The sequence below is a fragment of the Macaca thibetana genome, chromosome 1, assembly GCF_024542745.1.
Source record: "Macaca thibetana thibetana isolate TM-01 chromosome 1, ASM2454274v1, whole genome shotgun sequence".
NCBI lineage: Eukaryota > Metazoa > Chordata > Mammalia > Primates > Cercopithecidae > Macaca > Macaca thibetana.
In genome coordinates, this window is record NC_065578.1 from 30,070,011 (window position 1) to 30,097,899 (window position 27,889).

A 27,889-nucleotide genomic window follows, 5' to 3' on the forward strand; every position below is an offset into this window, starting at 1 on the left:
GCCAGGCACGGTGGCTCACGCCTGTAATCCCAGCACTTTGGGAGGCTGAGGCAGGCAGATCACCTGAGGTCAGGAGTTTGAGACCAGCCTGACCAACATGAAGAAACTCTGTCTCTACTAAAAATACAAAATTATCCGGGCGTGGGGATCCATGCCTGTAATCCCAGCTACTCAAGAGGCTGAAGGCAGGAGAATCACTTGAACCCAGGAAGCGGAGGTTGCAGTGAGCCGAGATCACGCCATTGCACTGTAGCCCAGGCAACCAAGTGCAACTCTGTCTCAAAAAAAAAAAAAATTTCTCCCCACCTTAGCAGACCACTCCTACTGCTTATTCCCATCAACCTTGGTGTGCCCTAAGGTGACTTAAGGATTTGAGGACTAGAGTACTAGAAAGTTTTGCTGAGGGCCAGGCAAGGTGGCTCACACCTGTAATCCCAGCACTACAGGAGGCCGAGGCAGGGATCACAAGGTCAGGAGTTTGAGACCACCCTGGCCAATATGGTGAAACCCCGTCTCTACTGCAAATACAAAAATTAGCTGGGCATGGTGGTGGGCACCTGTAGTCTCAGCTACGTGGGAGACTGAGGCAGGAGAATCACTTTAACCCAGGAGAGGTTGCAGTGAGGCAAGACTGTACCACTACACTCCAGCCTCGGTGACAAAGTGAGACTCTGTCTCAAAAAAAAAAAAAAAAAAAACAAAAGTTGTTCTGAATTTTGTTGGGAAAGGCTATGATCAGAGCAGGTTTTAGGGGAGGGGAGGGGCGCAGGTGAGACTGGGAGTTCAGTTCTGAACATTTTAAATTTGAGATACTTACTCAACATTCAAGCAGTTCAAGCAGCGTTGTTGGGTAGAATAAGTAAGTCTGGAGTTTAGGGAAAAGATCTGGGTTAGAAATGTACATTTGGAAGTTGCTGGCATACAAACGGTTGGGTTTTTTGGTTTTTTGTTTGTTTGTTTGTTTGTTTGTTTTTGAAACAGGGTCTTAACTCTAGTGCCCAGGCTGGAGTGCAGTGGCGTGATCTTGGCTCAGTGCAATCTCTGCCTCCAGGATTCAAACAATCCTTCCACCTCAGCCTCCTAAGTAGCTGGCACCACAGGCACACACCACCACACTCAGTTAATTTTTGTATTTTTTGTATTGACAGGGTCTTGCTATGTTGCCTGGTCTGGCCTTGAATGTCTGAGCTCAAGCAATCTGCCTGCCTTGGCCTCCCAAAGGGCTGGGATTACAGGCCTGGGCCCCCATGCCCACCTAATTTTTGTATTTTTAAATTTTTTTTTATCTTTTTTTTTTCTTTTCTTTTCTTTTTTTTTTTTTTTTTGAGACGGAGTCTCGCTCTGTCGCCCAGGCTGGAATGCAGTGGCCGGATCTCAGCTCACTGCAAGCTCTGCCTCCCGGGCTTATGCCATTCCCCTGCCTCAGCCTCCCAAGTAGCTGGGACTACAGGCGCCTGCCACCTCGCCCGGCTAGTCTTTTTTGTGTTTTTTAGTAGAGACGGGGTTTCACCACGCTAGCCAGGATGGTCTCGATCTCCTAACCTCGTGATCCACCCGTCTCGGCCTCCCAAAGTGCTGGGATTACAGGCTTGAGCCACCGTGCCCGGCCACTTTTTTTCATCATTCTTATCTGAGACAGAGATGATGCAATTCTTGTATTTTTTGTAGAGTTGGGGTTTTGCCATATTTCCCAGGCTGGTCTCTACCCCCTGGACTCAAGTCATCTGCCTGCCTTTGCCTCCCAAAGAGCCAGGATTACAGGCATGTGCCAGGGCACTCAGCCACAAATGGTATTTATTTATTTATTTTTATTTGTTATTATTGTTATTATTATTTTTATTTATTTATTTATTTATTTTTGAGATGGAGTCTCGCTCTGTCGCCCAGGCTGGAGTGCAATGGCGTGATCTCCACTCACTGCAAGCTCCGCCTCCCAGGTTCACGCCATTCTCCTGCCTCAGCCTCCTGTATAGCTGGGACTACAGACGCCCGCCACCGCGCCCGGCTAATTTTTGTATTTTTTTTAGTAGAGACGGGGTTTCACCATGTTAGCCAGGATGGTCTTGATCTCCTGACCTCGTGATCCGCCCGTCTCAGCCTTCCAAGGTGCTGGGATTACAGGCCTGAGCCACCGCACCTGGCCTATTATTATTTTTTGAGACGGAGTTTAGGTCTTGTTACACAGGCTGGAGTGCAATGACACAATGTCAGCTCACTGCAACCTCTGCCTCCCAGGTTCAAGGGATTCTTCTGCCTCAGCCTCCCGAGTAGCTGGGATTACAGGCAGGCACCACCACGCCCAGGTAATTTTTTGTATTTTTGGTAGAGACAGAGTCTCTCTATGTTGGTCAGGCTGGTCTTGAACTCCCAACCTCAGGTGATCCACCTGCCCCGGCCTCCCAAAGTGCTGGGATTACAGGCGTGAGCCACCACGCCTGGCCACAAATAGTATTTAAACCATGAAATTGGATGAGATTAGCAGAAGTGTAAAGACAGAGAAGGGAATGGGACAGAACATGGAGTCCTGGAGCACTCCTCACTGAGAGTTCTGGGAGAAGGGAAAGGACCCAGAGAGACAGTGAAGGAAGCAGATGATGTGGTGTCCTGGAAACCAAAGAAGTGCATTCACAGAGGAGTGAGCAAGTGTGTCAAACAAGGGAAAGATCGAAAATTAACCACTGAATTTAACAAAGCAGAGGCCATTGGTGACCTTGGGCAGAACAGTTTCTGGGGCAAAAACCAGATTGGAGCAAGACTGAAAGAGAATGAGAGGACAGGCTTGGCGCGGTGGCTCACGTATGTAATCCCAGCACTTTGGGAAGTAGAGGCGGGCGGATCATGAGGTCAGGAGATTGAGACCATCCTGGCTAACACAATGAAACCCCGTCTCTACTGAAAATACAAAAAAATTAGCTGGGCAAGGTGGCGGGCACCTGTAGTCCCAGCTACTTGGGAGGCTGAGGCAGAATGGTGTGAACCCGGGAGGCGGAGCTTGCAGTGAGCCGAGATCCCGCCACTGCACTCCAGCCTGGGCAACAGAGCGAGACTCCGTCTCAAAAAAAAGAAGAAAAAAAAGAGAGGACAGGAATTAGAGATAGCGGATGGACACAGTGTGTTGGACGATGTGCGTTTCAAATAAGTTGTAACTGGTAGGAAGATGAGAAGTGTTTTTGTTTTGTTTTGTTTTGTTTTGAGACGGACTCTCGCTCTATTGCCATGCTGGAGTGCAGTGGCGCGATCTTGGCTCGCTGCAACCTCTGCCTCCCGGGTTCAAGCGATTCTCCTGCCTCAGGCTCCTGAGTAGCTGGGATTACAGGCCCAAGCCACCACGCCCGGCTAATTTTTTTGTATTTTAGTAGGGACAGGGTTTCACCATTTTGGCCAGAATGGTCTTGATCTCCTGCCTTCGTGATGTGCCTGCCTTGGCCTCCCAAGGGGGGAGTGGGATTACAGGTATGAGCCACCATGTCTGACTGAGGTTTTTTTTAAGATGGGAGAGTTAGAATGTTTGTAAACTGATGGGAATGATCCAGTAAGAGAGCAAAAAGTTGATGATATTGCAGAGAGAAGAGTTGCTAGAGCTCTGTCCTTGAGTCTGATGGCTCCGAGGAGATAACGCTTTAGAAAGGAACAAAGAAAGCATATCTCTGATAGCTAGTAGGAAGGCTCCTGTATGTGGGTGCAGATTTTGAAATTCCCATTGTTTGCTAGACCATTTCATTAACCAAATCTCCACTCCAAAGTCAAAACACATGGGCCAAAGTTTTGTGATGACAGAACATAGCAAAATGTTGGGCATATAGTAAGTGCTCAATAAATGATAGATATAATAATATTATCCTCCCTAGTTCTTTGTTTTCATTAGGCTCAAGTCTCTGCCCATTAGCAACCAGCCAATCTCTCTCTTCCCCTTCACAGCCAGTATACTTTAAACAGCTGTCTACACACACTGTTTCTACTTCTTTGCTTATCACTCACTCTTCAACTATTGAAATCTTGCTTCACTCTCACTACTCCAAATAAAACCTCTCAATGCTAGATCCAGTGAACATGGCTCTGTGTTCATCCTCTCTGATCTCTCATCTGATCCTGATGACTATGTCCTACTTGAAACTTTTGCTTTTTTTCTTTTCTTTTCTTTTTTTTTTTTTTTTTTTTTTTTGAGGCAAGTTTTCTCTCTGTCACCAAGGCTGTAATACAATGGTACAATCACTGCTCACTGCAGTCTCTGTCTCCTGGGCCCAAGTGATCCTCCTACCTCAGCCTCCTGAGTAGCTGGAACCACAGGTGTCCCATGACACCCAGGTAAGTTTCCTTTTTTTTTGCCCTGAGATGGAGTCTTGCTCTGTTGCCCAGGCTGGAGTGCAGGGGTGTGATCTCAGCTCACTGCAACCTCTGCCTCCCAGGTTCAAGTGATTCTCCTGCCTCAGCCTCCCAATAAGCTGGGACTACAGGTGATCACCACTACACCAGGCTAATGTATATATTATATATAATATATATATATTTTTTTCTTTTCTTTCCTTTTCTTTTCTTTTTTTTTGAGACAGAATTTTGCTCTTGTTGCCCTGGCTGGAGTGCAGAGGCATGATCTCGGCTCACCACAACCTCTGCCCCCTGGGGTTCAAGGGATTTTCCTGCCTCAGCCTCCCAAGTAGCTGGGATTACAGGCATGCGCCACCACACCCTGCTAATTTTGTATTTTTAGTAGAGACGGCATTTCACCATGTTGGCCAGGCTGGTCTCCAACTCCCGACCTCAGGTGTTCCGCTGGCCTCAGCCTCCCAAAGTGCTGGGATTACAGGCATGCGCCACCATTCCCAGCCTTTTTTTTTTTTTTTTTTTTTTTTTGAGATGGAGTTTCGCTCCTGTTGCCCAGGCTGGAGCGCAATGGCGCAACCTTGGCTCACTGCAACCTCTGCCTGCCAGGTTCAAGCGATTCTCCTGCCTCAGCTTCCTGAGTAGCTGGGACTACAGGCACGTGCCACCACCCTAGATAATTTTTGTATTTTTAGTAGAGACGGAGTTTCACCACATTGGCCAGGATGGTCTTGAACTCCTGACCTTAGGCGATCTGCCCACCTCGGGCTCCCAAAGTGCTGGGATTATAGGAATGAGCTACTGCACTGGTTTCTGTCTCTTTGCCTCCAACAATACCACTCCCTTGTGGGGAGCACCTTCTATACCTCAACTTCCTCCTTTTTCATCTCTTTACTTGGGTTATCTCCATTGTCTGTGTGATGGGCATTGGTGGCTTTTGTATACCGAGGCTCCATAACCCCTCCAACTCCTAAGCATGTCTTTTTTTTTCCTGTGGGGAATAATTCTTCCACAGCTCTCAATCCTCTTGGTTTAGGGAACACCAAATCCACCACACACAGGAATAAATATATGGTCTGGGCCTGGTCAATTAGTCACTGTTCAGGAAATGTCTGATGACTCAATATGGATCATTAAGGATCATCCCCAGGACTTCTGCTGGAACTATTAAGAAAGAACTGGGGTCAGACATGGTGGAGGTTGCAGTGAGCCAAGATTTCACCATTGTACTCCAGCTTGGGCGACAAGAGCAAAACTCCATCTCAAAAAAAAAAAAAAAAAAAAATAGAGAAAGAAAGAAAGAGAGAGAGAAAGAAAGAAAGAGGCCGGGCGCGGTGGCTCAAGCCTGTAATCCCAGCACTTTGGGAGGCCGAGACGGGCGGATCACGAGGTCAGGAGATCGAGACCATCCTGGCTAACACAATGAAACCCCGTCTCCACTAAAAATACAAAAAAATTAGCCGGGCGTGGTGGCGGCGCCTGTAGTCCCAGCTACTCGGGAGGCTGAGGCAGGAGAATGGCGGGAACCCGGGAGGCGGAGCTTGCAGTGAGCCGAGATCGCGCCACTGCACTCCAGCCTGGGCGACAGAGCGAGACTCCGCCTCAAAAAAAAAAAAAAAAAAGAAAGAAAGAAAGAAAAGAGAGAGAGAAAGAAACTGGTCTGCCGTGATGGCTCATGCCTGTAATCCTAGCACTTTGGGAGGCTGAGGTGGGAGGATCATTTGAGCCTAGGTGTTTGAGACCAACCTGGGCAATGTAGTGAGATCTCCTCTCTACAAACAAATTTTTAAAAATTGGTCTGGCATGGTGGCTCATGGCTGTACTCCCAGGACTTTGGGGGAGCCAAGGCAGGAGGATCTCTTAAACCCAGGAGTTTGAAACCAGCCTGGGCAACATGGCAAGCTTGTCTTTACAAAAAAAAAAAAAAAAAAATTAGCCATGTGTGATGGTGCACGCCTGTAGTCCCACCTACTCAGGAGGTTGAGGTGGGAGGGTCACTTGAGCCCAGGAAGTAGAGGCTACCGTGAGCTGAAATTGCATCACTGCACTCCAACCTGGGTGACAGAGTGAGATCTTGCCTCAGATAAATTAAAAAAATAAATAAATAAATAAATAAATAAGAAGAGAAAGAAAGAAAAGCCTAGATCTGCTGGTTCCCATTTTTGCCACCTCATAGGAAGATTCTGCCTGAGAGCAAAGCTAACCCAGAGGGAAACAAAGCCGAGACATGGTGACAGGTGGTGACCTAATGACACTGAGGTAGGGTTCTAGCCATGCCCAAAAGCTAGTTCTATCACCTGAGTCAGTAGATTCTTTTGTTTTGTTTTGCTTTTGCTTATGTCAGTTTCAGTTAGGTTTCTGTCATTTACAGCTGATCACAGGTAGCGATCATAGCTCACTGCAGCCTCAAACTCCTGGGCTCGAGGCATCCTCCTTCCTCAGCATCCCTAGTAGCTGGGATTCCAGGCATGTGTCATCAAACCTGGCTAGTCTGCACTTTTTTTTTTTTTTTTTTTTTTTTTTTGGTATTCAGACGGAGTCTTGCTCTGTTGCCCAAGCTGGAGTGCAATGGCACAATCTCAGCTCACTACAGCCTCTACTTCCCAGGTTCAAATGATTCTCCTATCTCAGCCTCCCGAGTAGTTGGGATTACAGACATGTGCTACCACTCCTGGCTAATTTTTGCATTTTTAGTAGGGATGGGGTTTGGCCACGTTGGCCAGGCTGGTCTTGAACTCTTGGCCTGAAGTGATCCACCCACCTCGGCCTCCCAAAGTGCTGGGATTACAGACATGAGCCATGGTGCCCGGCCTTAGTCTGCACTTTTTTTTTTTTTTTTTTGAGATGGCATGTCGCTGTGTCACCCAGGCTGAAGTGCAGTGGTGTGATCTCAGCTCACTGCAACCTCTGCCTCCCATGTTCAAGTGATTCTCCTGCCTCAGCTTCCTGAGTAGCTGAGATTACAGGCGCTTGCAACCACGCCTGGCTAATTTTTGTATTTTTAGTAGAGACTGGGTTTCACCATGTTGGTCAGGTTGGTCTTGAACTCCTGACTTCATGATCCACCCGCCTTGGTCTCCCAAAGTGCTGGGATTACAGGTGTGAGCCACGGCACCAGGCCCTTAGTCTGCATCTTTTTTTTTTTTTTTTTTTTTTTTTTTTTTTTTTTTTTTTGAGACGGAGTCTCGCTCTGTCGTCCAGGCTGGAGTGCAGTGGCCTGATCTCGGCTCACTGCAAGCTCTGCCTCCCGGGTTCACACCATTCTCCTGCCTCAGCCTCCTGAGTAGCTGGGACTACAGGCGCCCACCACTGTGCCCGGCTAATTTTTTTATATTTTTATTAGAGATGGGGTTTCACTATGTTAGCCAGAATGGTCTGGATCTCCTGACCTCGTGATCCACCCAACTCGGCCTTCTGAAGTGCTGGGATTACAGGTGTGAGCCACCACGCCCGGCCTAGTCTGCATCTTATGTATTGCTGTTATTTGTGTTTTTATCCTGGATTCTTTTCTTTTTCATCCATGAAAAAGATTCCATCCATGCAGCTATAATTTATATACTAATGGTGCTCTATTTGAATCACTAGTGCAGACTTCTCTGCCCAGCCCCCAGCTCCTACAGCCACCAACTGCTTATTAGACTTTTCCATACATGAATATCCAACAGATATCAAAAATCCAACATATCTAAACATTCACATATCATCTTTGCCTCCTCTCCAAATGTACTGTTGTTTTTGTTTGTTTGTTTGTTTGTTTTGAGACGGAGTCTCGATCTGTCGCCCCAGCTGAAGTGCGATGGCCTGATCTTGTCTCACTGCAACCTCCGCTTCCCGGATTCAAGTGATTCTCCTGCTTCAGCTGCCCAAGTAGACAAGACTACAGGCAGGCACCACCACGCCCAGCTAATTTTTGTATTTTTAGTAGAGATTGGGTTTCATCATGTTGGCCAGGCTGGTCTCGAACTCCTGACCTCAGGTGATCCAACCTCCTCGGTCTTCCAAAGTTCTAGGATTACAGACATGAGCCACCACACCTGGCCGCCAAACCTACTGTTAATCCCCATGTCTGTGAGTGACACCAGACACACACAGTTGCCAAGAAAATTATATTTGACTTCTCTCTCTCACCCAGTGATCCCAGAAATTTCAGGTATTGTATTTCCTTCCTCCAAGTCACCACTGAGTGTGGTAAGGATTAAATGAGCTAATCCATAGAAAGCATTTAGAATAAGTTCTGAAACATAGTAAGTTTACCTTTCTATGTCTTCCATTAGGCCAGGGGCAAGGGGCTATGAGCGGTCCATCTTTAAATCTCTGGTATCCAGGCTGGGCATGGTGGCTCACACCTGTAATCCCAGCACTCTGGGAGGCCGAGGCAGGAAGATCACAAGGTCAGGAGTTCAAGATCAGCCTGGCCAACATGGTGAAACCCCGTTTCTACTAAAAATACAAAAATTAGCTGGGCATGGTGGCGCGTGCCTGTAATCCCAGCGACTCGGTAGGCTGAGGCAGAAGAATTGCTTGAACTGGGACCCGGGAGGCAGAGGTTGCAGTGAGCTGAGATTGCGCCATTGCACTCCAGCCTGGGCTACAGAGTAAGACTTCCTCTCGAAAAAACAAAAACAAAAACAGAAAACCTCTGGTATCCTTATTGAATGAATGAATGAATAATGAGATGGTGGAAGAAGATAGACTAGAGAAGCTATTCAAAGATACATTGCAGTAGTGTTGAGGAAGAAAGGAAAAAGAACCAATAAAAAAAGCTTTGAGGAAGGGAATAGATGAAACAAGATAGTACTGCATTTCAGGAAGCCAAGACAGTGTGACCTTGGGAAAAAACAAGACTGCCAATAGGGTTCTGTACTTCAAGAGACAGAGAAAATGAGAGTAGAAAGAAGCCACTCTGTAGAATGATTGGGGGCACTCCTTGCAGGGCGTCATTTCAGGCTCACCCTGTAGCCCACATCTCTCTTTCCATCCCCTCTTGGAAGCAATGGTCATGGGATAAAGATAGAATAATAAAATAAAATAGATGAAATAAAAATTTAAAAAGGTCAGGCATGGTGGTTCACACCTGTAATCCCCGCACGTTGGGAGGCCAAGGCAAATGGATCACTTCAGGTCAGGAGTTTGAGACCAGCTTGGCCAACATGGTGAAACCTCATCTCCAGTAAAAATACAAAAAGAAGCTGGGCATGGTAGCAGGCACCTGTAATCCCAGCTACTCAGGAGGCTGAGGCAGGAGAATTGCTTCAGTCTGGGAGGCAGAAGTTGAAGTGAGCCGAGATCGTACCATTGCACTCCAGCCTGGGTGACAGAGTGAGACTCTTGTCTCAAAATATCAATAAATAAATATGTAATTTAAAAGAATCTGCAAAATGAGAATTACACAGACATAGCTTCGCAATTACTATGTAAGGACCTGCTAATTGTATCATGTCAACTGTTTATTATTATAAAACTTTATGGCCAGCAAGGTGGCTCACGCCTGTAATCCCAGCACTTTGGGAGATGGAGGCCAGGAGTTCAAGATCAGCCTGGCCAACGTGGCAAAACCCCGTCTCTACTAAAAATACAAAAATTAGCCAGGTGTGGTGGCACACACCTGTAATCCCAGCTACTTGGGAGGCTGAGACAGGAGAATCGCTTGAACCCAGGAGGTGGAGGTTACAGTGAGCCAACATTGTGCCACTGTATTTCAGCCTGGGTAACAGAGAGACTCAGTCTAAAAAAAAAAAAAGAAAGAAAGAAAGAAAGAAACTTTATTACTACAAATATTAAGTACTGCTAAAGTTTATTAGCATATAACATTGACATGACTTCTTCCTATTTTTTTTATTATGTTAAAATACATGGGCTGGGCATGGTGGCTTATACCTGTAAGCCAAGCACTTTGGGAGGCCAAGGCAGGTGAATCACATGAGGCCAGGAACTCGAGACTAGCCTGACCAACATGGTGAAATGCTGTCTCTACTAAAAATACAAAAATTAGCTGAGTGTGGTGGCGTATGCCTGTAATCCCAGCTACTTGGGAGGCTGAGGCACGAGAATCACTTGAACCTGGAAGTCAGAGGGTATGGTGAGCTGAGATTGCACCACTGCACTCCAGGCTGGGCAACAGAGCAAGATTCTGTCTCAAAAAATAAATAAATAAAATAAAATAAAATACATGAGCTGGGCATGGTGGCTCATCCCTGTAACCCTAGCACTTTGGGAGGCTGAGGTGGGAAGACTGCTTGAGCCCAGGAGTTTGAAACCAGCCTGGGTAACATAGCAAGACCCCATCTCTCTCTCTAAAAAAAAAAAAAAAAATTAGCCAGGCATGGTGGCTCACACCTGCTTGGTGCTACTTGGTTTTTCTGCTTGTTTGCTTGTTTGCTTTGAGATGGAGTCTCGCTGTGTCACCCAGGCTGGAGTGCAGTGGCGTAATCCCAGCTTACTGTAACCTCTGCCTCCTGGATTAAAGTGATTCTCCTGCTTCAGCCTCCTGAGTAGCTGGGACTACAGGCGCACGCTACTATGCCCAGCTACTTTTTTCATATTTCTAGTAGAGACAGGGTTTGGCCATATTGGCCAGGCTGGTCTTGAACTCCTGACCTCAAGTGATCTGCCCGCCTTGGCCTTCCAAAGTGCTGGGATTACAGGGGTGAGCCACCAACCCAGCCCTTGGTGCTGCTTGGGAGGCTGAGATGGGAGGATCATTTGAGCCCAGGAGGTCAAGGCTCCAGTGAGCTACAGTCACACCACTACACTCCAGCATGGGTGACAGAATAAGACACTGTCTCTAAAAAACAAAAAACAGAACATAAAATAAAATTGATGAAATGAACCATGGCTAAGTGTACAGTTCAATTGCACTGAACACATTTATAGTGTTCAACCATCACTACCATATATCTTATTATTTTCTCCTTGTAAAACTGAAACTCTATACCAGTTAAACAATTATTCCTCATTTACCCCTTCCTTTAGTCCCTGGCAACCACCATTCTACTTTCTGTCTCTATGATTTTGACTATTATCATTATCTTATATAAGTAGAGTCATACAGTATTTGTCGTTTTGTGATTGGCTTATTTCATTTAGCATAATGTCCTAAAGTTTCATCCATGTTGTAGCATACTACGAAATCTCCTTCCTTTTTAAGCCTGAATCATAATAGTTCATTGTGTGTATCTACCACATTTTGCTTGTTCATTCATCTCTAGATGGACACTTGGATTATTTCCACATGTTAGCTATTTCAAATAATGCTACTATGAACATGGGTATACAAATATATCTTGGAGACTCTGCTTTCAATTCTTCTGGGTGTATACCTAGAAGTGGAATTGCTGAATCATAGAGTTAAACTTCTATTTTTTTTTTTTTTTGTGAGATGGAGTCTCGCTCTGTTGCCCAGGCTAGAGTGCAGTGGCCCAATCAGTGCAAGCTCCGCCTCCTGGGTTCATGCCATTCTCCTGCCTCAGCCTCCCAAGTAGCTGGGACTACAGGCGCCTGCCACCACCACGCCCAGCTAATTTTTTGTATTTTTAGTAGACATGATGTTTCACCATGTTAGCCAGGATGGCCTCGATCTCCTGACCTCGTGAATCCACCCGCATCAGCCTCCCAAAGTGCTGGGATTACAGGCGTGAGCCACCGCTTCCAGCCTTAAACTTCTATTTTTAATTTTTCTAAGGAACCATCATACTGTTTTCCACAGCAGCTGCACCATTTTACATTTTCACCAGAAGTGCACCAGGGTTCCACTTTCGCCACATTGTCACCAACACTTATTTTCTGTTTTTTGAAAGTAGCCATTCTAATGGGTGTGAGGACACTGATACTATTTTAGAACGTTGTAAATAATAAAATCCTAAACCATGAAATAATTTCTCCCCAGACATCAGAAAAAAAAAATGTTTATTTTATTTTATTTTATTTATTTATTTATTTTTTTTTGAGACGGAGTCTCGCTCTGTCGCCCGGGCTGGAGTGCAGTGGCACCATCTCAGCTCACTGCAAGCTCCGCCTCCCGGGTTCACGCCATTCTCCTGCCTCAGCCTCCCGAATAGCTGGGACTACAGGCGCCCGCCACCTCGCCCGGCTAGTTTTTTTGTATTTTTTTTTTTAGTAGAGACGGGGTTTCACCGTGTTAGCCAGGATGGTCTTGATCTCCTGACCTCGTGATCCGCCCGCCTCGGCCTCCCAGAGTGCTGGGATTACAGGCTTGAGCCACCGTGAAACTTTTTTTTTTTTTTTAATTTTGAGGCAGTCTTGCCGTGTCTCCCAGGCTGGAGTAGAGTGGTGCAATCATCGCTCTTTGCTGCCTTGAACTCCTGGGCTCCAGCAATCCTCTAGCCTCAGCATCCTGAGTAGCAAGGACTGCAAGCACACGCCACCACACTTGGCTAATTTAAATTTTTTTTCTTTTGTAGAGATGAGATCTTGCCATGCTACCCTGGCTGATCTTAAGGTCCTGGCCTTAAGCGATCCTCCCTCCTTTGGCCTTCCAAAGTGCTGGGATTACAGGCATGAGCCATAGTGCGCAGCCAAAAAAAAATTTAAATCATGAGATCCAGGGAAAAAAAAAAAAAGCCTGTTAAAAAAATTTTGTTGGCCAGGCATAGTGGCTCACACCTGTAATCCTAGCACTTTGAGAGGCTCAGGTAGGAGGATTGCTGGAGGCCAGGAGTTTAAGACCAGCTTGAGCAACATAGCAAGACTCCATCTCTACTATTTAAAAAAGAGGGCCAGGAATGATGGCTCACACCTGTAATCCCAGCAGCTTGGGAGGCTGAGGTGGACGGATTGCTTGAGTTCAGGGGTTTGAGACCAGCCTGGGCAACATGGCGAAACCCCATTTCTACTAAAACAAAAAAGAAAAGAAAAAGAAAAAGGAGAAGAAAATTAGCGGGGTGTAGGGGCATTCATCTGTGGTCCCAGGTACTCAAGAGGCTGAGGTAGGAACGGATCACTTGAGCCTGGGAGGCAGAGGTTGCAGTGAGCCTAGATGGTGCCACTACATTCCTGCCTGGGTGACAGGGTGAACCCTGTCTCAAAAATAAATAAATACATAAATACATAAAGTAAACTTATTTTTCTCCAGACAGCAGGGCAAATTTCTTCTTCTTTTTTTTCGGTTAAATTCGTCCAATAGGCCGGGCGCGGTGGCTCAAGCCTGTAATCCCAGCACTTTGGGAGGCCGAGGCGGGTGGATCACGAGGTCAGGAGATTGAGACTATCCTGGCTAACATGGTGAAACCCCGTCACTACCAAAAATTACAAAAAACTAGCCGGGCGTGGTGGCGGGCGCCTGTAGTCTCAGCTACTTGGGAGGCTGAGGCGGGAGAATGGCGTGAACCCGGGAGGCGGAGCTTGCAGTGAGCCGAGATCACGCCACTGCACTCCAGCCTGGGAGACACAGCGAGACTCCGTCTCAAAAAAAAAAAAGAAAAAAATTCGTCCAATATTTATTGAATCGTGAACAGTTGCAAACGTTGCCGCAATCAGAGACTCACCTATCCTGACGCCTCTTTTGGCTTCCCTTTGAGAAGGAAGCCTGAGGTGGGACATCCCACAAACTCTGGTAGACAACCGGGGAAACATGGGGTATGCACAGAGATCTGATGAAATCAGGGAACAAGGGTAGGGCGGTGTGGATTCTGGGGAAGACACATACTAACAGACTCTCCCACACAGAGGCAAAGACCAGGGGCATCAACCTCTGCCCCCAACAGCAGCTGCAAGAACAGGGGGAGACCAGGCGTCCTCGAGACATTTCAGTCCTTCCTGTCATGAAGTGTCTGCTGAGAGGAGCCAGGTCAAGGTCCTTGGACTCTGCCTTCAGGGCACATTAGCCCTGAGTCAAGGTGGCTTTGATGGCGGCCACCAGCTTCAGAAACTTGTTTTCTGTGTCCACGTAGCCATCATCTTGCTTCTTAGAGTGAATCAACTTCCCGGCTACCATTACTTCAAAGAACCCAGTGGCCTGGGGAGTTCTCTCACTGCAGATATCCAAAGCCCAGAGGACCTCATCTTCTTCTTTCTTTTTTTCTTTTTTTTTTTTCTTCCTTTGAGACAGAGTCTAGTTCTGTTGCCCAGGCTGGAGTGCAGTGGTGCAATCTTGGCTCACTGCAAGCTCCGCCTCCTAGGTTCAAGCGATTCTCCTGCCTCAGGCTCCCAAGTAGCTGGGACTACAGGCGCCCGCCACCATGCCCGGCTGATTTTTTTGTATTTTTAGTAGAGACGGGGTTTCACTGTGTTGGCCAGAATCGTCTCGAACTCCTGACCTCGTGATCTGCCCGCCTTGGCCTTCCAAAGTGCTAGGATTACAGGTGTGAGCCACCGCGTGGTGGGGGGGAGGGGGATCTCTTCTTCTAACTGCTTCTTGAGCTGAAGATACTTGGACTTGTAGCCTCAAGCGCCACATAAACAACTCACGAGAGCCATGGCTCTGGGCTGCCACACCCATTGGGGAGCAGAGGCCCGGGTCACAGCCATCTCCTGCCTGGACGCATGAGGTCTGTGCTGCAAATTTCTTTGAAAAAGGAATTTTATTCATTTAAAATATGTGCATACAGTTGCTTACTATAATCTAGGCACTGTCTTCAGTATTTGTTTCCACCAGCCATACTAAATGACTCATCTACATCACCAGATTTCAGGAGAAAGTAGATGCACTGCCAGAAGAAAAGGAAATACTTTAGATACTAGTTTTAGCAAAACATGGCATTAATACATTGCAGATGGAGCAGGATGTGGATTTACCTTCAACTTCCACACTCTGTAACTGATGGATTTTGAGAAAAACTGGGGAAAAACATTGATAAAGAATCCATTAAACCAAATTTCTTGGCTATTCATCTACTTGACCACACAATTTTGCATATTAAACAGCAACTGTAGTTAAAATTATCTATCTCAGATAAGAATCTTTTTCTTTTTAGTCTGTCTGTCTGTCTGTCTGTATGTATTTAGAGGCAGAGTCTCACTCTCTCACCTAGGCTGGAGTGCTGTGGTGCGATCATGGCACACCGATGCTTGCCCTCCCAGGCTCAAGTGATCCTCCCACCTCAGCCTCCCCAGTAGCTGGGTCCACAGGCATGTGCCACCACATCTAGCTAATCATGATACTTTGTGTAGTGACAGGTTCTCCCTGTGTTGCCCAGGCTGGTCTTGAACTCCTGGGCTCAAACAATCCTCCTGCCCCAGTCTCTCAAAGTGCTGGGATTACAGGCATGAGCCACTGTACCCGGCCTTTTTTTTTTTTTAATATGAAATGGAGTTTTGCTTAATTGCCCAAGCTGGTGTGCAGTGGTCTGATCACGGCTTACTGAAGCCTGGAACTGCTGGACTCAGGCAACCTTCCTGCTTCTGCCTCCCCAGTACCTAGGACTACAAGCATGTGCCACCACGCAGGCTGATTTAAAAAAAATTTTTTTGGGCCGGGCGTGGTGGGTCATGCCTATAATCACAGCACTTTGGGAGGCCGAAGTGGGCAGATCATGAGATCAGGAGATAGAGACCATCCTGGCTAACACGGTGAAACCCCATCTCTACTAAAAATACAAAAAATTAGCTGGGCGTGGTGGCACATGCATGTAGTCCCAGGTACTCAGGAGGCTGAGGCAAGAAAATCGCTTGAACCCGGGAGTCAGAGGTTACATTGAGCCGAGATGGTGCCATTGCACTCTAGCCTGGGCGACAGAGTGAGACTCCATCTCAAAAAAAAAAAAAATTTGTAGATATGTGGTCTTGCCATATTGGCCAGGCTGGTCTCAAAATCTTGATTGACCAGGATGCCAAATGTCTTGTTATTTTCTAGAATCTAATATGAGAACTGTTGAATAATTACAATATATTTGCAACAATGATAATTTTCAATTATCTTATATTCAGTATTTGATTTGTATAATTTATACAGAATGATTTAATGCTTGTCATAATTGTTATTCTTTAAATTTTTTTTTTTTTTTTTTGGTAGAGATAGAATCTTACTATGTTGCTGAGGCTAGTCTGGAACTCCTGTCCTCAAGTGATCCTCCTGCCTCACCCTTCCAAAGTGTTAGGATTATAGATGTGAGCCAGTTCTATGCCCAGGTAGGTATGCCCAGTCCTATAATTGTTATTCCCGAGAAATAATAAGCTAACTTATATAGCGTCTTACTGGAGGATGGAGCAACTTTTTGTAATTCTCTAAAACAGGGATCAGCAAGTACAGGCCATAGGCTAAATTCTCAACTTGCTCCCTGTTTTCTTTTCTTTCTCTCTTCTTCTTTTTTAAATAGGATTTATTTATTTATTTATTTATTTTTGAGACGAAGTCTCACTCTGTCGCCCAGGCTGGAGTGCAGTGGCATGATCTCGGCTCACTGCAATCTCCACCTCCTGGGTTCAAGCGATTCTCCTGCCTTGGCCCCCTGAGTAGCTTGGTTTACAGGCACCTGCCACCACGCCCGGCTAATTTTTGTATTTTTAGTAGAGACGGGGTTTCACCATGTTGGCCAGGCTGGTCTTGAACTCCTGACCTCAAGTGATCCGTCCACCTCGGCCTCTCAAAATGCTGGGATTACAGGCATGAGCCACCATGCCTGGCCTATTTATTTTTTGAGATGGAGTTTTGCTCTTGTTGCCCAGGCTGGAGTGCAATGGTGCAATCTCCACTCACTGCAAACTCTGCCTCCTGGGTTCAAGCAATTCTCTTGCCGCAGCCTCCTGAGTAGCTGGGATTACAGGCGTGTGCCACCATGCCTGGCTAATTTTGTATTTTTTTAATAGAGATGGGTTTCAGCATGTTGGCCAGACTGGTCTCAAACTCCTTACCTTAGGTGATCCCCCCAATCTTGGCCTCCCAAAGTGCTGGGATTACAGGCATGAACTACCGCACCTGGCAGACAGGCTTTATTTTTGAAGATCAGTTTTAGGTTTGTGGCAAAGTTGAGCAGAAGATACCATATTTCCTGTATACTTCCTACCCTTGCACATAAATAGCCTCCTCCGTTTTCCAATATATCCCCCATCAGAGTGGTACATTTGGGTACATTTGTGACAACTGATGAATCTACACTGACACATCATTACTACCTGACTCCCTGTTTTGTAGGACCCCTGCAAGCCAAGAATGATTGTGACATTTTTAAAGGTGGGGAAAAAACTTTAAGAGTACTATTTCTTGACATCTGTCTACAGATGATATGAAATTCAAATTTCAGTGTCCATAAATAAAGTTTTGTTGGAACACAGTCAGATCCAGTTGATTAAATAGTGCTTGTGGCTCCTTTTGTGCCTCCCAGCTGAGTTGAGTAGGTACCACCCTGACCATATGGCCTACAAAGCCTTTGGGAGGCCGAGGTAGGCAGACCAGTTGAGGCCAGGAGTTTGAGACCAGCCTGGCCAACATGATGGCCGTGCTTTCAAGCCTGTGTGACAGAGGCTGGATCATAGTTCACTGCAACCTTGAACTCCCACCTTTGATCCTCCTGCTTCAGTCTCCTGTGTAGCTGGGACCACAGGCACACGCCACAGTGCCCAGACAATTTTTAAATTTTTTTGTAGAGACTGGATCTCACTTTGTTGCCCAGGCTGGTCTTGAACTCCAAGGCTTAAGTGCTCCTCCTGCCTTGGCCTCACAGAATGCTGGGATTATAGGAGAGAGCCACTGCACACAGCTATGTGTCCTTGAATTTGCCAGCCTCTCCCTTTGACTCTCAGGGCCCAGATTCTTGGCTCTCCAATCCTCCAGTCAGGTATGTTCTCTTCCTATTCCTGCACCCCTGCCCTTGCCATTCTGGTAAATAGAAACAGGTCACATTCTACTGAGAGGCTTCTGGAGAATGGCAAGGCCTGTCCTACTCCCTGCCTTCCCCACAGGCTTAGCTGAAGAGACCCATGATAACCCCCAAGGATCAAGATTTCCTCACAATTTACTTTCCATAGTCTGCATTAAGAACAAAGTTAGAGTTTTGTTTTGCATTTTCCAAAGAAAAATGCTGTTGTAGTACGTAATATTCTTTTACAAATGGCCCACACATGCGTGGGATACTGCTACACACCCTTCCTTCTCTCCCCTTTACCTCCTCCCTTCCCCTGCATTCCTTGGGCACATTTATTGTATTTTACTTTCCCCAGGTCAGAAGCAGGCTGCTGGAGGGCCCAGTTGGCAACTTCCCCACCTGAGAGGCCCCAGAGCCTGCCCAGGGTGGAGAGCAGTTAATGTTTAATGAGTGAGTGAATTAATACATTTTAAAAGGTACGAAGGCCAGGCCTGATGGCTCACGCCTGTAATCCCAACACTTCGGGAGGCCCAGGTGGGCAGATCACTTGAGCCTAGGAGTTCAAGACCAGCCTGGGCGGCACAGGGAGACCCCTGACTCCACAGCTAATTTTTTTTTTTTTTTGAGACGGAGTCTTGCACGGTTGCCCGGCTGGAGTGCGATGGCACGATCTCAGCTCACTGCAACCTCTGCCTCCCAGGTTCAAGTGTTTCTCCTGCCTCAGCGTCCCAAGTAGCTGGGATTACAGGCGAACGCTACCACACCCGGCTCATTTTTTTTTTTTTTTTTGCGACAGTCTCACTCTGTCGCCCAGGCTGGAGTGCAGTGGCGTGATCTCGGCTCACTGCAAGCCCCGCCTCCCGACACTTGGCTAATTTTTTTTTTTTTTGCATTTTTAGTAGATACAGGGTTTTACTATGTTGGCTAGACTGGTCTTGAACTCCTGACCTCATGATCCGCCGGCCTTGGCCTCCCAAAGTGCTGGGATTACAGGCGTGAGCCACCGTGCCTGGCCCAAATAATTTTTAAAAATTAGCCGGATATAGTGGCACATACCTCTACTCCTAGCTACTTGGGAGGCTGAGGCAGGAGGATTGCTTGAGCCTTGGAAGTTGAGGCTGCAGTGAGCCATGATTGTGCCACTATACTCCAGCCTGGGTGACAGAGCAAGACCGTGTCTCAGAAAAAAAAAGGAAAAAGATAAAAAGTATGAAGGAAATTGGGGAACTATGCTCTGTCCCCGGGGACCTTTCTGCTGAGTCACAGTGGCTTCTCTGGGCAGTAGGATGAAGCCCTACTCTCTGGTCAACTCATTGTTCATGAAGTCCTTTCCCACAGCAACTGAAGGACAAATTCATGGTCCTTGCCCAGTCCTCTGCACCAGCCACCCCTCTGGTTTAACCTCTCCCAGGTCTTCTGCCTTGACTACACCCTCTAAATCCTAGAGTGGGGAGAGACTGAAGATGTGAGGTGACAGATGAGGTCTCTTCCCCAGCCAGAGGGTGCAGAAAGCCCCAACATCACAGATGTCCTGAAACCCAAAGAGAAGACAGAAATTGTCAGCAAAGGTTAGCTAGCTCCTGGGGTCATAAGTAACCTTATTTTTATTTTGTGTTCCCAAACGTGTTGCCTGGAACATGTATACATATTATGTATTAAAGCAAAAGCAAAATCAGAATAAATATTGCCTTCCAAGTTGTCTTTGTTGGTGTGTTTTTGTTTTGTGGTTTATTCCTCTTTCTTTTCAGTTGGGTGGAAGCCAGCTCCTTTCTCCCAACACATGCACAGACTCAGCACACACAGAAACCTCAGGAATTAAATGACTCTCCAAAATGATAAGTAGGAAGACGGGGGTGGGGTGGAGAGTGGAGGAAGGGGGAGGGAGGAGGCCTTTTCCCCTGACCAGGGGGAAAGGTCCAGGAGAGGTCAGGGTGTGCAAAGGCCTCTGGATAGGAATAGGGACAGGGCCATTGGCCAAGTGTCCTCTGCTCTGTTACTCCCAGAGCCAGCTCCCACCCTCAGGCCTGTGAGCTTGCCCTCTGCTAGTGAGGGGCTTCAGGAGTGGGGGGAGAACAGATGAGCAGCCCTCTTTTTCTCACATTCCCCCTTACCTCAGTTTAAAAGAAAAAAAAAAAAATTCTAAAATTAACCAGGTGTGGTGGCATGCGCCTGTAATCCCAAATGTGTTTCTACTTGGGAGGCTGAGGTGGGAGAATTGCTTGAGCCTGGGAGGTTCGGACTGCAGTGAGCTGAGATCAGGCCACTGCACTCCAGCCGGGGAGACAGAGGGAGACCCTGTCTCAAAAAAAAAAAAAAAAAAAAAAAAACCAAGGAATAATTTTTGTCATTTTTCTATAAGCATCTTTTAAAACTTTTTTCCAGGCGGGGAGTGGTGTCTCACGCCTATAATCTCAGCACTTTGGGAGGACGAGGCGGGAGGATCACCTGAGGTTAGGAGTTCGAGAAGAGTCTGACTAACATGGAGAAATCCTGTCTCTACTAAAAATACAAAATTAGCCGGGCATGGTGGCGGGCACCTGTAATCCCAGCTACTTGAGAGGCTGAGGCAGAAGAATCTCTTGAACCTGGGAGGTGAGCCAAGATCACGCCATTGCACTCCAGCCTGGGCAACAAGAGTGAAACTCTGTCTAAGAAAAAAAAAAAGGCAGTACTTTGGGAGGTGGAGGTGAGAGGATAGGAGTTTGAGACCAGCCTGGCCAACATGATGAAAGCTCATCTCTACTAAAAATACAAAAATTAGCTGGGTGTGGTGGTGCACGCCTGTAATCCCAGCTACTCGGGAGGCTAAGGCAGGAGAATCGCTCGAACCTGGAGGTGGAGGTTGCAGTGAGCCGAGATCGCGCAGCTGCACTCCTGCCTGGCGACAGAGTGAGATCCTGTATCCAAAAAAAAAAAAAAAAAAACTTAAAACTAAAAAAAAAAAATAAATGATTTGCACAGCAACTTTGTGAACAGAGCCCCCTTTCCCTTCATTTTCTGTCTGACCACCCCCAACAGAGTCCCATGTGGGGGCAGGAGGGTCAGGGATGGGCTGTGGCGTCTGCAAGCAGGCTTGCCTCCACTGGCCTGAATCTCAGCAGGAAGAAGCAGCTCTTCCCTCAGGCCAAGCAGGAAATGATTCTGCCACAAAACACATGACCCTGAGACCTTCCCAGGGAGTTGCACAAATTCATTTTATAATCAGCATAGCAATTCTGAGTGTTTTAGAGTGGGAAGGGCTTGCTCCTAGTTCTCCTAAGACCGTCTACTGTTTAATTACGAAAGCCACTGCTGTGCTCAACAGCTGAGGAAACACAGGAAGGATCAAGAAGTGAACTTTCCCCAACTCCACCTCCCCATACTGCCTCAGAGACCCAGGAACAGGCTGTCCCCCAGAAAGGGCTGCCTGGAAGGACTGAGCAGGCACTGACCGCTCATGCTCGGGAACCAGGCCAGTGAATGCAGCTCTGAATCTAGGCTGGATCACCTCCAAGTCCTCATCTGTAAAATGCCAGGCACGTCACATGCTTGGTACATATTCATTCATTGCATCTGGGCCACAACCCTATGAGGGAGGTGTTATTATCATCTTTGTTTTACCGAGAAACCTAAGGCACAGAGAGGGTAAGAATGTTACTGGGCCAGGTACAGCGGTTCATGCCTGTAATCCTAGCACTTTGGGAGGCTGAGGCTGGAGTATTGCTTGAGCCCAGGAGTTCGAGACCAGCTTCACATAGTGAGACCCCTGTTTCTACAAAAAGTAGAAAAATTAGCTGGGCGTGTTGCACAAGCCTGTGGTCCCAGCCACTTGGGAGGCTGAACAGGAGGATAAGGATCACTTGAGACCAGGAGGTAGAGGCTGCAGTGAGCCACGATGGTGCCACTGCACTCCAGCCCCAGTGAGAGTGAGACCCTGTCTCAAAAGAAAAAAAGTGTTACTAAGGTCATATATCCCATACATGTACCTGAAATTTGAGACCAGGCAACCAGGCACCACTAGGCTCTACCGCTCCTATGAGGAGCACACACTTACCTCTACCTGTCTCAGAGAATCTCTTCTAACTAAAGGCGAGAACGCATGTAAGGTGCTCTGAACAGAGCCTGGGACTTAGTACTCTCAGTAAACACAAGTCTGACGTCATCATCGTCATTAGTTATCTTATCTATGCAGAATTCTTTATTATTACTATTGTTATAGAAGGGGTCTCACTGTGTCACCCAGACTGGAGTGCAGTGGCATGTTCATAGCTCACTGCAGCCTCAAACTCCTGAGCTCAAGCTTTCCTCCCACCCCAGCCTCCCAAAGTGCTAGGATTACACCAAACCTGGCCCAGTCAGAATTCTGAAGCAGTCGCACTCCTGGTCCTGGCTGCACAAACATGGTGGAAACCTTATATGCTTAAAAAAAAAATTGTACTGGGGTCAGGCACGGTGGCTCACTCCTATAATCCCATGGTGAAACTCTGTCTCTGCTAAAAACACAAAATTAAGCCAGGCACGGTGGCGGGCACCTGTAATCCCAGCTACTTGGGAGCTGAGGCAGGAGAATCGCTTGAACCCGGGAGGCAGAAGTTGCAGTGACCTGAGATCACGCCGCTGCACTCCAGCCTCGGCGACAAAGTGAGACTCCGTCTCAAAAAAAATCAAAACAAAAAAAACCAAATAGCTTTTAGTGATTATTGCCAAGCGGGATTGTGGGGGAAACTCATGTTTCATAGACCTCTATAATCATAACTATTTTATAGAGTAATCATGTATTATTTTGTAATTAGAAAAATATGCATAGGCCGGGCGCGGGTGGCTCAAGCCTGTAATCCCAGCACTTTGGGAGGCCGAGACGGGCGGATCACGAGGTCAGGAGATCGATCGAGACCATCCTGGCTAACACGGTGAAACCCCGTCTCTACAAAAAAATACAAAAAAAACTAGCCGGGCGAGGTGGCGGGCGCTTGTAGTCCCAGCTACTCGGGAGGCTGAGGCAGGAGAATGGCGTGAACCCGGGAGGCGGAGCTTGCAGTGAGCTGAGATCCGGCCACTGCACTCCAGCCTGGGCGACAGAGCGAGACTCTGTCTCAAAAAAAAAAAAAAAAAAAAAAAAAAAAAAAAAAAAAAAAAAAAAAAATATGCATAGATAGGCCAGGTGCAGTGGCTCACGCCTATAATCCTAGCACTTTGAGAGGCCGAGGCAGGCAGATCACTTGAGGTCAGGAGTTCAAGACCAGCCTAGCCAACATGGTGAAACCCCTTCTCTACTAAAAATACAAAAATTAGCAGGGTGTGGTGGTGGGTGCCTGTAATCCCAACTACTCGGGAGGCTGAGGCAGGAGAATCACTTGAACCCAGGAGGCGGAGGTTGCAGTGAGATCCTGCCATTGTACTCTAGCGACAAAGCGAGACTCTGTCTAAAAAAAAAAAGAAAGAAAAAGAAAAAATAAAAATATGCATAGGTGAAGACATAATATACAAATACCAAGTGCAGGTCGTGAGCACTCAGTTCACTTATTTGTGTATGTTTCTTTTCCTTTTTTTTTTTTGAGACAGAGCCTCGCTCTGTCGCCCAGGCTAGAATGCAGTGGCAAGATCTCAGCTCACTACAACCTCCGCCTCCCAGGTTCAAACAATCCTTCTGCCTCAACCTCCTGAATAGCTGGGATCACAGGTGCCCGCCACCTTGCCCAACTAGTTTGTTTGTTTGTTTTTAATACAGACGAGTTTTTACCACGTTGGCCAGGCTGATCTTGAACTCTTGACCTCAGGTGATCTGCCTGCCTTGGCCTCCCAAACTGCTGGGATTACAGGCATGAGCCACTGCACCCAGCCCCTCTTCCCCTCTTTTTATTCTTTTTTTTTTCTTTTTTTGTATTTTTAATAGAGAGGATTTTGCCATGTTGGCCAGGCTGTTCTCAAACTCCTGGCCTCAAGTGGTTCACCGGCCTTGGCCTCCCAAAATTCTGGGATTATAGGTGTGAGCCACCAAGCCTGGCTTGTTCATGTATGTTTCTCTCTCTCTCTTTTTTTTTTTTTTTTTTTTTTTTTGAGACAGAGTTTTGCTCTTGTTGCCCAGACTGGAGTGCAGTGGTGGGATCTCCGCTCACTGCAACCTCTGCATCCCGGGTTCAAGTGATTCTTTTGCCTCAGCGTCCTGAGTAGCTGGGATTACAGGTACCCACCACCATGCCCGGATAATTTTTTGTATTTTTAGAAGAGACGGGGTTTTGCCACGTTGGCCAGGCTGGTCTCAAACTCCTGACCTCAGGTGATCACCCACCTCAAACTCCTGAAGTTCTGGGATTACAGGCATAAGCCACTGCGGCCAGCCCATGTATGTTTCTATTCACCATTTATGGAGCATCTATTGGCTACCAGGCCTTGGCCACAGGAACTGCTATGTAGGGTCAGAACCCTGAAGAAGTTCCCAGTGAGATTCACCAGATGGGGTGGGAACAACTTCTATGTGCTATGGTAGGAACAGAGGGCTGTGTGCAGGTGACAGGCCAGGCCTGGAATATGAACTTCTAATTCCCCATTAAGTGTGATAGAAGAGGCTGAGTGCGGTAGCTCACACCTGTAATCCCAGCACTTTAGGAAGCCAAGGTGGGTGGATTGCTTGAGCTCAGGAGTTGAAGACCAGCCTGGGCAACATGGCAAAACCTCATCTCTACACAAAATACAAAAATTAGTCTGGCATGGTGACTCGTGCCCATGGTCCCAGCTATTTGTGGAGCTGAGATGGGAAGATCGCTTGAACCCAGGAGGTCCAGGCTATTGTGAACTGTAGAAGCACCACAGCACTCCAGTCTGGGCAACAAAGTGAGACCCTGTCTCAAAAAAAACCAAACAAGAGGTGTGATACAAACACTGAGAGAAGCAGGCTCTCAGAACAAAGGTTAGGTTTTTGGTTTTTGTTTTATGTTTCTTTTTGAGACAGAATCTCACTCTGTTGCTGAGGCTGGAGTGCAGTGACATGTTCATAGCTCACTGAAGCCTCAAACTCCTGACCTCAAGCGATTCTCCCACCCCAGCCTCCCAAAGTGCTAGGATTATACCACACTTGCCCCAGTCAGAATTCCAAAGCAGTCACACTCCTGGCCTTGGCTACACAAAGATGGTGGGGCTCTTATATGCTTAAAAAAATTGTACCAGGCCAGGCACAGTGGCTCACGCCTATAATCCCAACACTTTGGGAGGCTGAGGGGAGTGGATCACCTGAGGTCAGGAGTTCAAGACCAGTCTGGCTAAAGCGGTGAAACCCTGTCTCTACTAAATATACAAAAAATTTACCAGGCGTGGTGGCGGGCACCTGTAATCCCAGCTACTTGGGAGGCTGAGGCAGGAGAATTGCTTAAACCCAGGAGGCGAAGGTTGCAGTGAGCCGAGCTCATGCCATTGCCCTCCAGCCTGGGCAACAGAGAAACACCCTGTCTCAAAAAAAAAAAAAAAAAAAATTGTACTGTATTAAAAAAAAAAAAACAAAGGCCAGGAGCAGTGGCTTACGCCTGTAATCCCAGCACTTTGGGAGGCTGAGGCAGGCAGATCATGAGGTCAGAAGTTCAAGACAAGCCTGGCCAACATGGTGAAACCCCATCGCTACTAAAAATACAAAAATTAGCCGGGTGTGGTGGCTGGCATTTGTAATCCCAGCTACTTGAGAGGCTGAGGCAGCAGAATCACTTGAACCTGGGAGGCGGAGGCAGTGGGCCAAGATCGTGCCATTGCACTCCAGCCTGGGCAACAAGAGCAAGACTCTGTCTCAAAATAAAATAAAATAAAATAAAAAAAAGAAGAAGAAGAGGAAGAGGAAGAGGAAGAAGAAGGAGAAGAGGAAGAAGAAGGAGAAGAGGAAGAAGAGGAGAACACTGGGGGAAAAGGAGAGAAGTAGGGAATAGGAAAACAAAATTAGATTCTGGTGATTTAGGCAGTCTGCTAAGTTTTTCTCCTTGGTTCGTATGTTTTATTTATTTATTTATTTATTTATTTATTTATTTTGAGACGGAGTCTCACTCTCCCAGACTGGAGTGCAGTGGCATGATCTCTGCTCACTGCAACCTCTGCCTCCCGAGTTCAAGCAATTCTCGTGCCTCCGCCTTCCCTGTAGCACCTGCTACACCTTGCCTCAGCTGATTTTTTTTTTTTTTTAGACAGAGCCGTGCTGTATCACCCAGGCTGGAGTGCAGTGGTGCGATCTTGGCTCACTGCAACCTCCACCTCCCAAGTCAAGCAATTCTCCTGTCTCAGCCTCTGGAGTAGCTGGGACTACAGGCGTGCACCACCACACCTGGCTAATTTTTGTATATGTATATAATTTTGTATACTCTTTGTATTTATCATTCTGTTGTATTGGAAATAACTCATTACCAGTTTGGTACCTTTAAAAGAAGAAAGGGAAGCAATCTATGTAAAGAAATATATACTTAAAATGGTGACTAGGGAAAACAAACAAAAGTGACATATACAAATGCCACGTCCTGTGTTTGCATGAGATTTGTTTCACAGCAAAGTAGTTACGCTTGCAAACTCTAAACTCCTGGGATCAGACATTTCGGCTGAATTGTATTTGCTTATTATAATAGCATTTCTCACTATTTACCAACCTCTATTTTCATTTCTTTTTTTTTCTTTTTAACAGCCCAGAGGTCTTTTTATTTTTATTTTTATTTTTTATTTTTTATTTTTGAGACAGAGTCTTGCTCTGTCACCCAGGCTGGAGTGCAGTGGCACGATCTCGTCTCACTGCAAGCTCTGCCTCCCAGGTTCATGCCATTCTCTTGCCTCAGCCTCCCAAGTAACTGGGACTACAGGCACCCGCCACCACGCCTGGCTAATTTTTTTTGTATTTTTAGTAGAGACGGGGTTTCACCGTGTTAGCCACAATGGTCTCGATCTCCTGACCTCGTGATCCGCCCACCTCGGCCTCCCAAATTGCTGGGATTACAGGCGTGAGCCACCACGCCTGGCCTATTTTTTTTTTTTAACACCCATTCCATGAATTCATGGGGAGTAGGTTCCAGCAGCTCAGGCTCCTTCCCACTGGTTCTCACAAAGTGCGTTTCTCTGGGTGGAACAGGTTGGTGCTTCAGTTGAACCTAGGAACCTTTCTCTTTGGCTTCTTTCTTTTTCCTATCATTTTCCTTCATTTGCTTCAGGAAGCTATCTTGGCTCTTAGAATGCTTAATATGTTCAATATGCACATTAATTCTCTTGGCAAGAATCTTGCCCTTAACTTGTTTGTTTACAACAATGCCAACAGCATGCTGAGGAACATTGTAGACTCTTCTAGTTTAGACATGGGAACACTGGGGAGCATTCCTTTTTGAACAGTACCCATTCTCTTGATGTCTACACTATCACCTTTCTTATAGGTTTGCATATATGTGGCCAAAGGAACAACTCCATGTTTTCTAAAAGGCCTAAAGAACATATACCAGTTGCCTCTCCTCTTTCCCTTTGTGTTCGTCATTTTGGCAAATTACTGGAAGACAGCAGTTCTGGCCAAAAGACTCTATTTTCATTTCTCACCCACCTCTATTTTCATCTGCATGTATCTTTTTTTTTTCCATTTTTCTTCTCATTTCTCCTAAACCTGTTTCAACTTTGAGCATTTTTCATGAGCAAAATTATTCTACAGTGTTTACATTCATAATCCCAGCATTTTGGGAGGCTGAGGCGGGCAGATCACCTGAGGTCAGGAGTTTAAGACCAGCCTGACCACTGTGGTGAAAGCCATCTCTACTAAAAGTACAAAAATGCGTGGTGGCGGGTGCCTGTGATCCCAGCTACTCAGGAGGCTGAGGCAGGAGAATCACTTGAACCTG

General features: G+C 46.7%; 2 protein-coding genes and 1 pseudogene across 11 annotated transcripts in view; 1 reads left to right on the forward strand and 2 right to left on the reverse strand.

The window, feature by feature from the left end:
• The window catches only part of ZCCHC17 (zinc finger CCHC-type containing 17), a 1,254,002-nt gene that overhangs the window by 971,376 nt on the left and 254,737 nt on the right, over window positions 1-27,889 (forward strand). The gene's annotated exons all lie outside the window — the stretch shown is intronic.
• Window positions 14,068-14,754, reverse strand: SELENOW (selenoprotein W). The gene is made up of 2 exons (XM_050765765.1): window positions 14,669-14,754; window positions 14,068-14,330 (listed from the first exon to the last, which is right to left on the reverse strand). The coding sequence occupies exons 1-2, from the start codon at window positions 14,752-14,754 to the stop codon at window positions 14,159-14,161; spliced, it is 258 nt and encodes an 85-aa protein (XP_050621722.1). The 3' UTR covers window positions 14,068-14,158.
• LOC126940446 (60S ribosomal protein L21-like) lies at window positions 21,674-27,534 on the reverse strand (annotated as a pseudogene).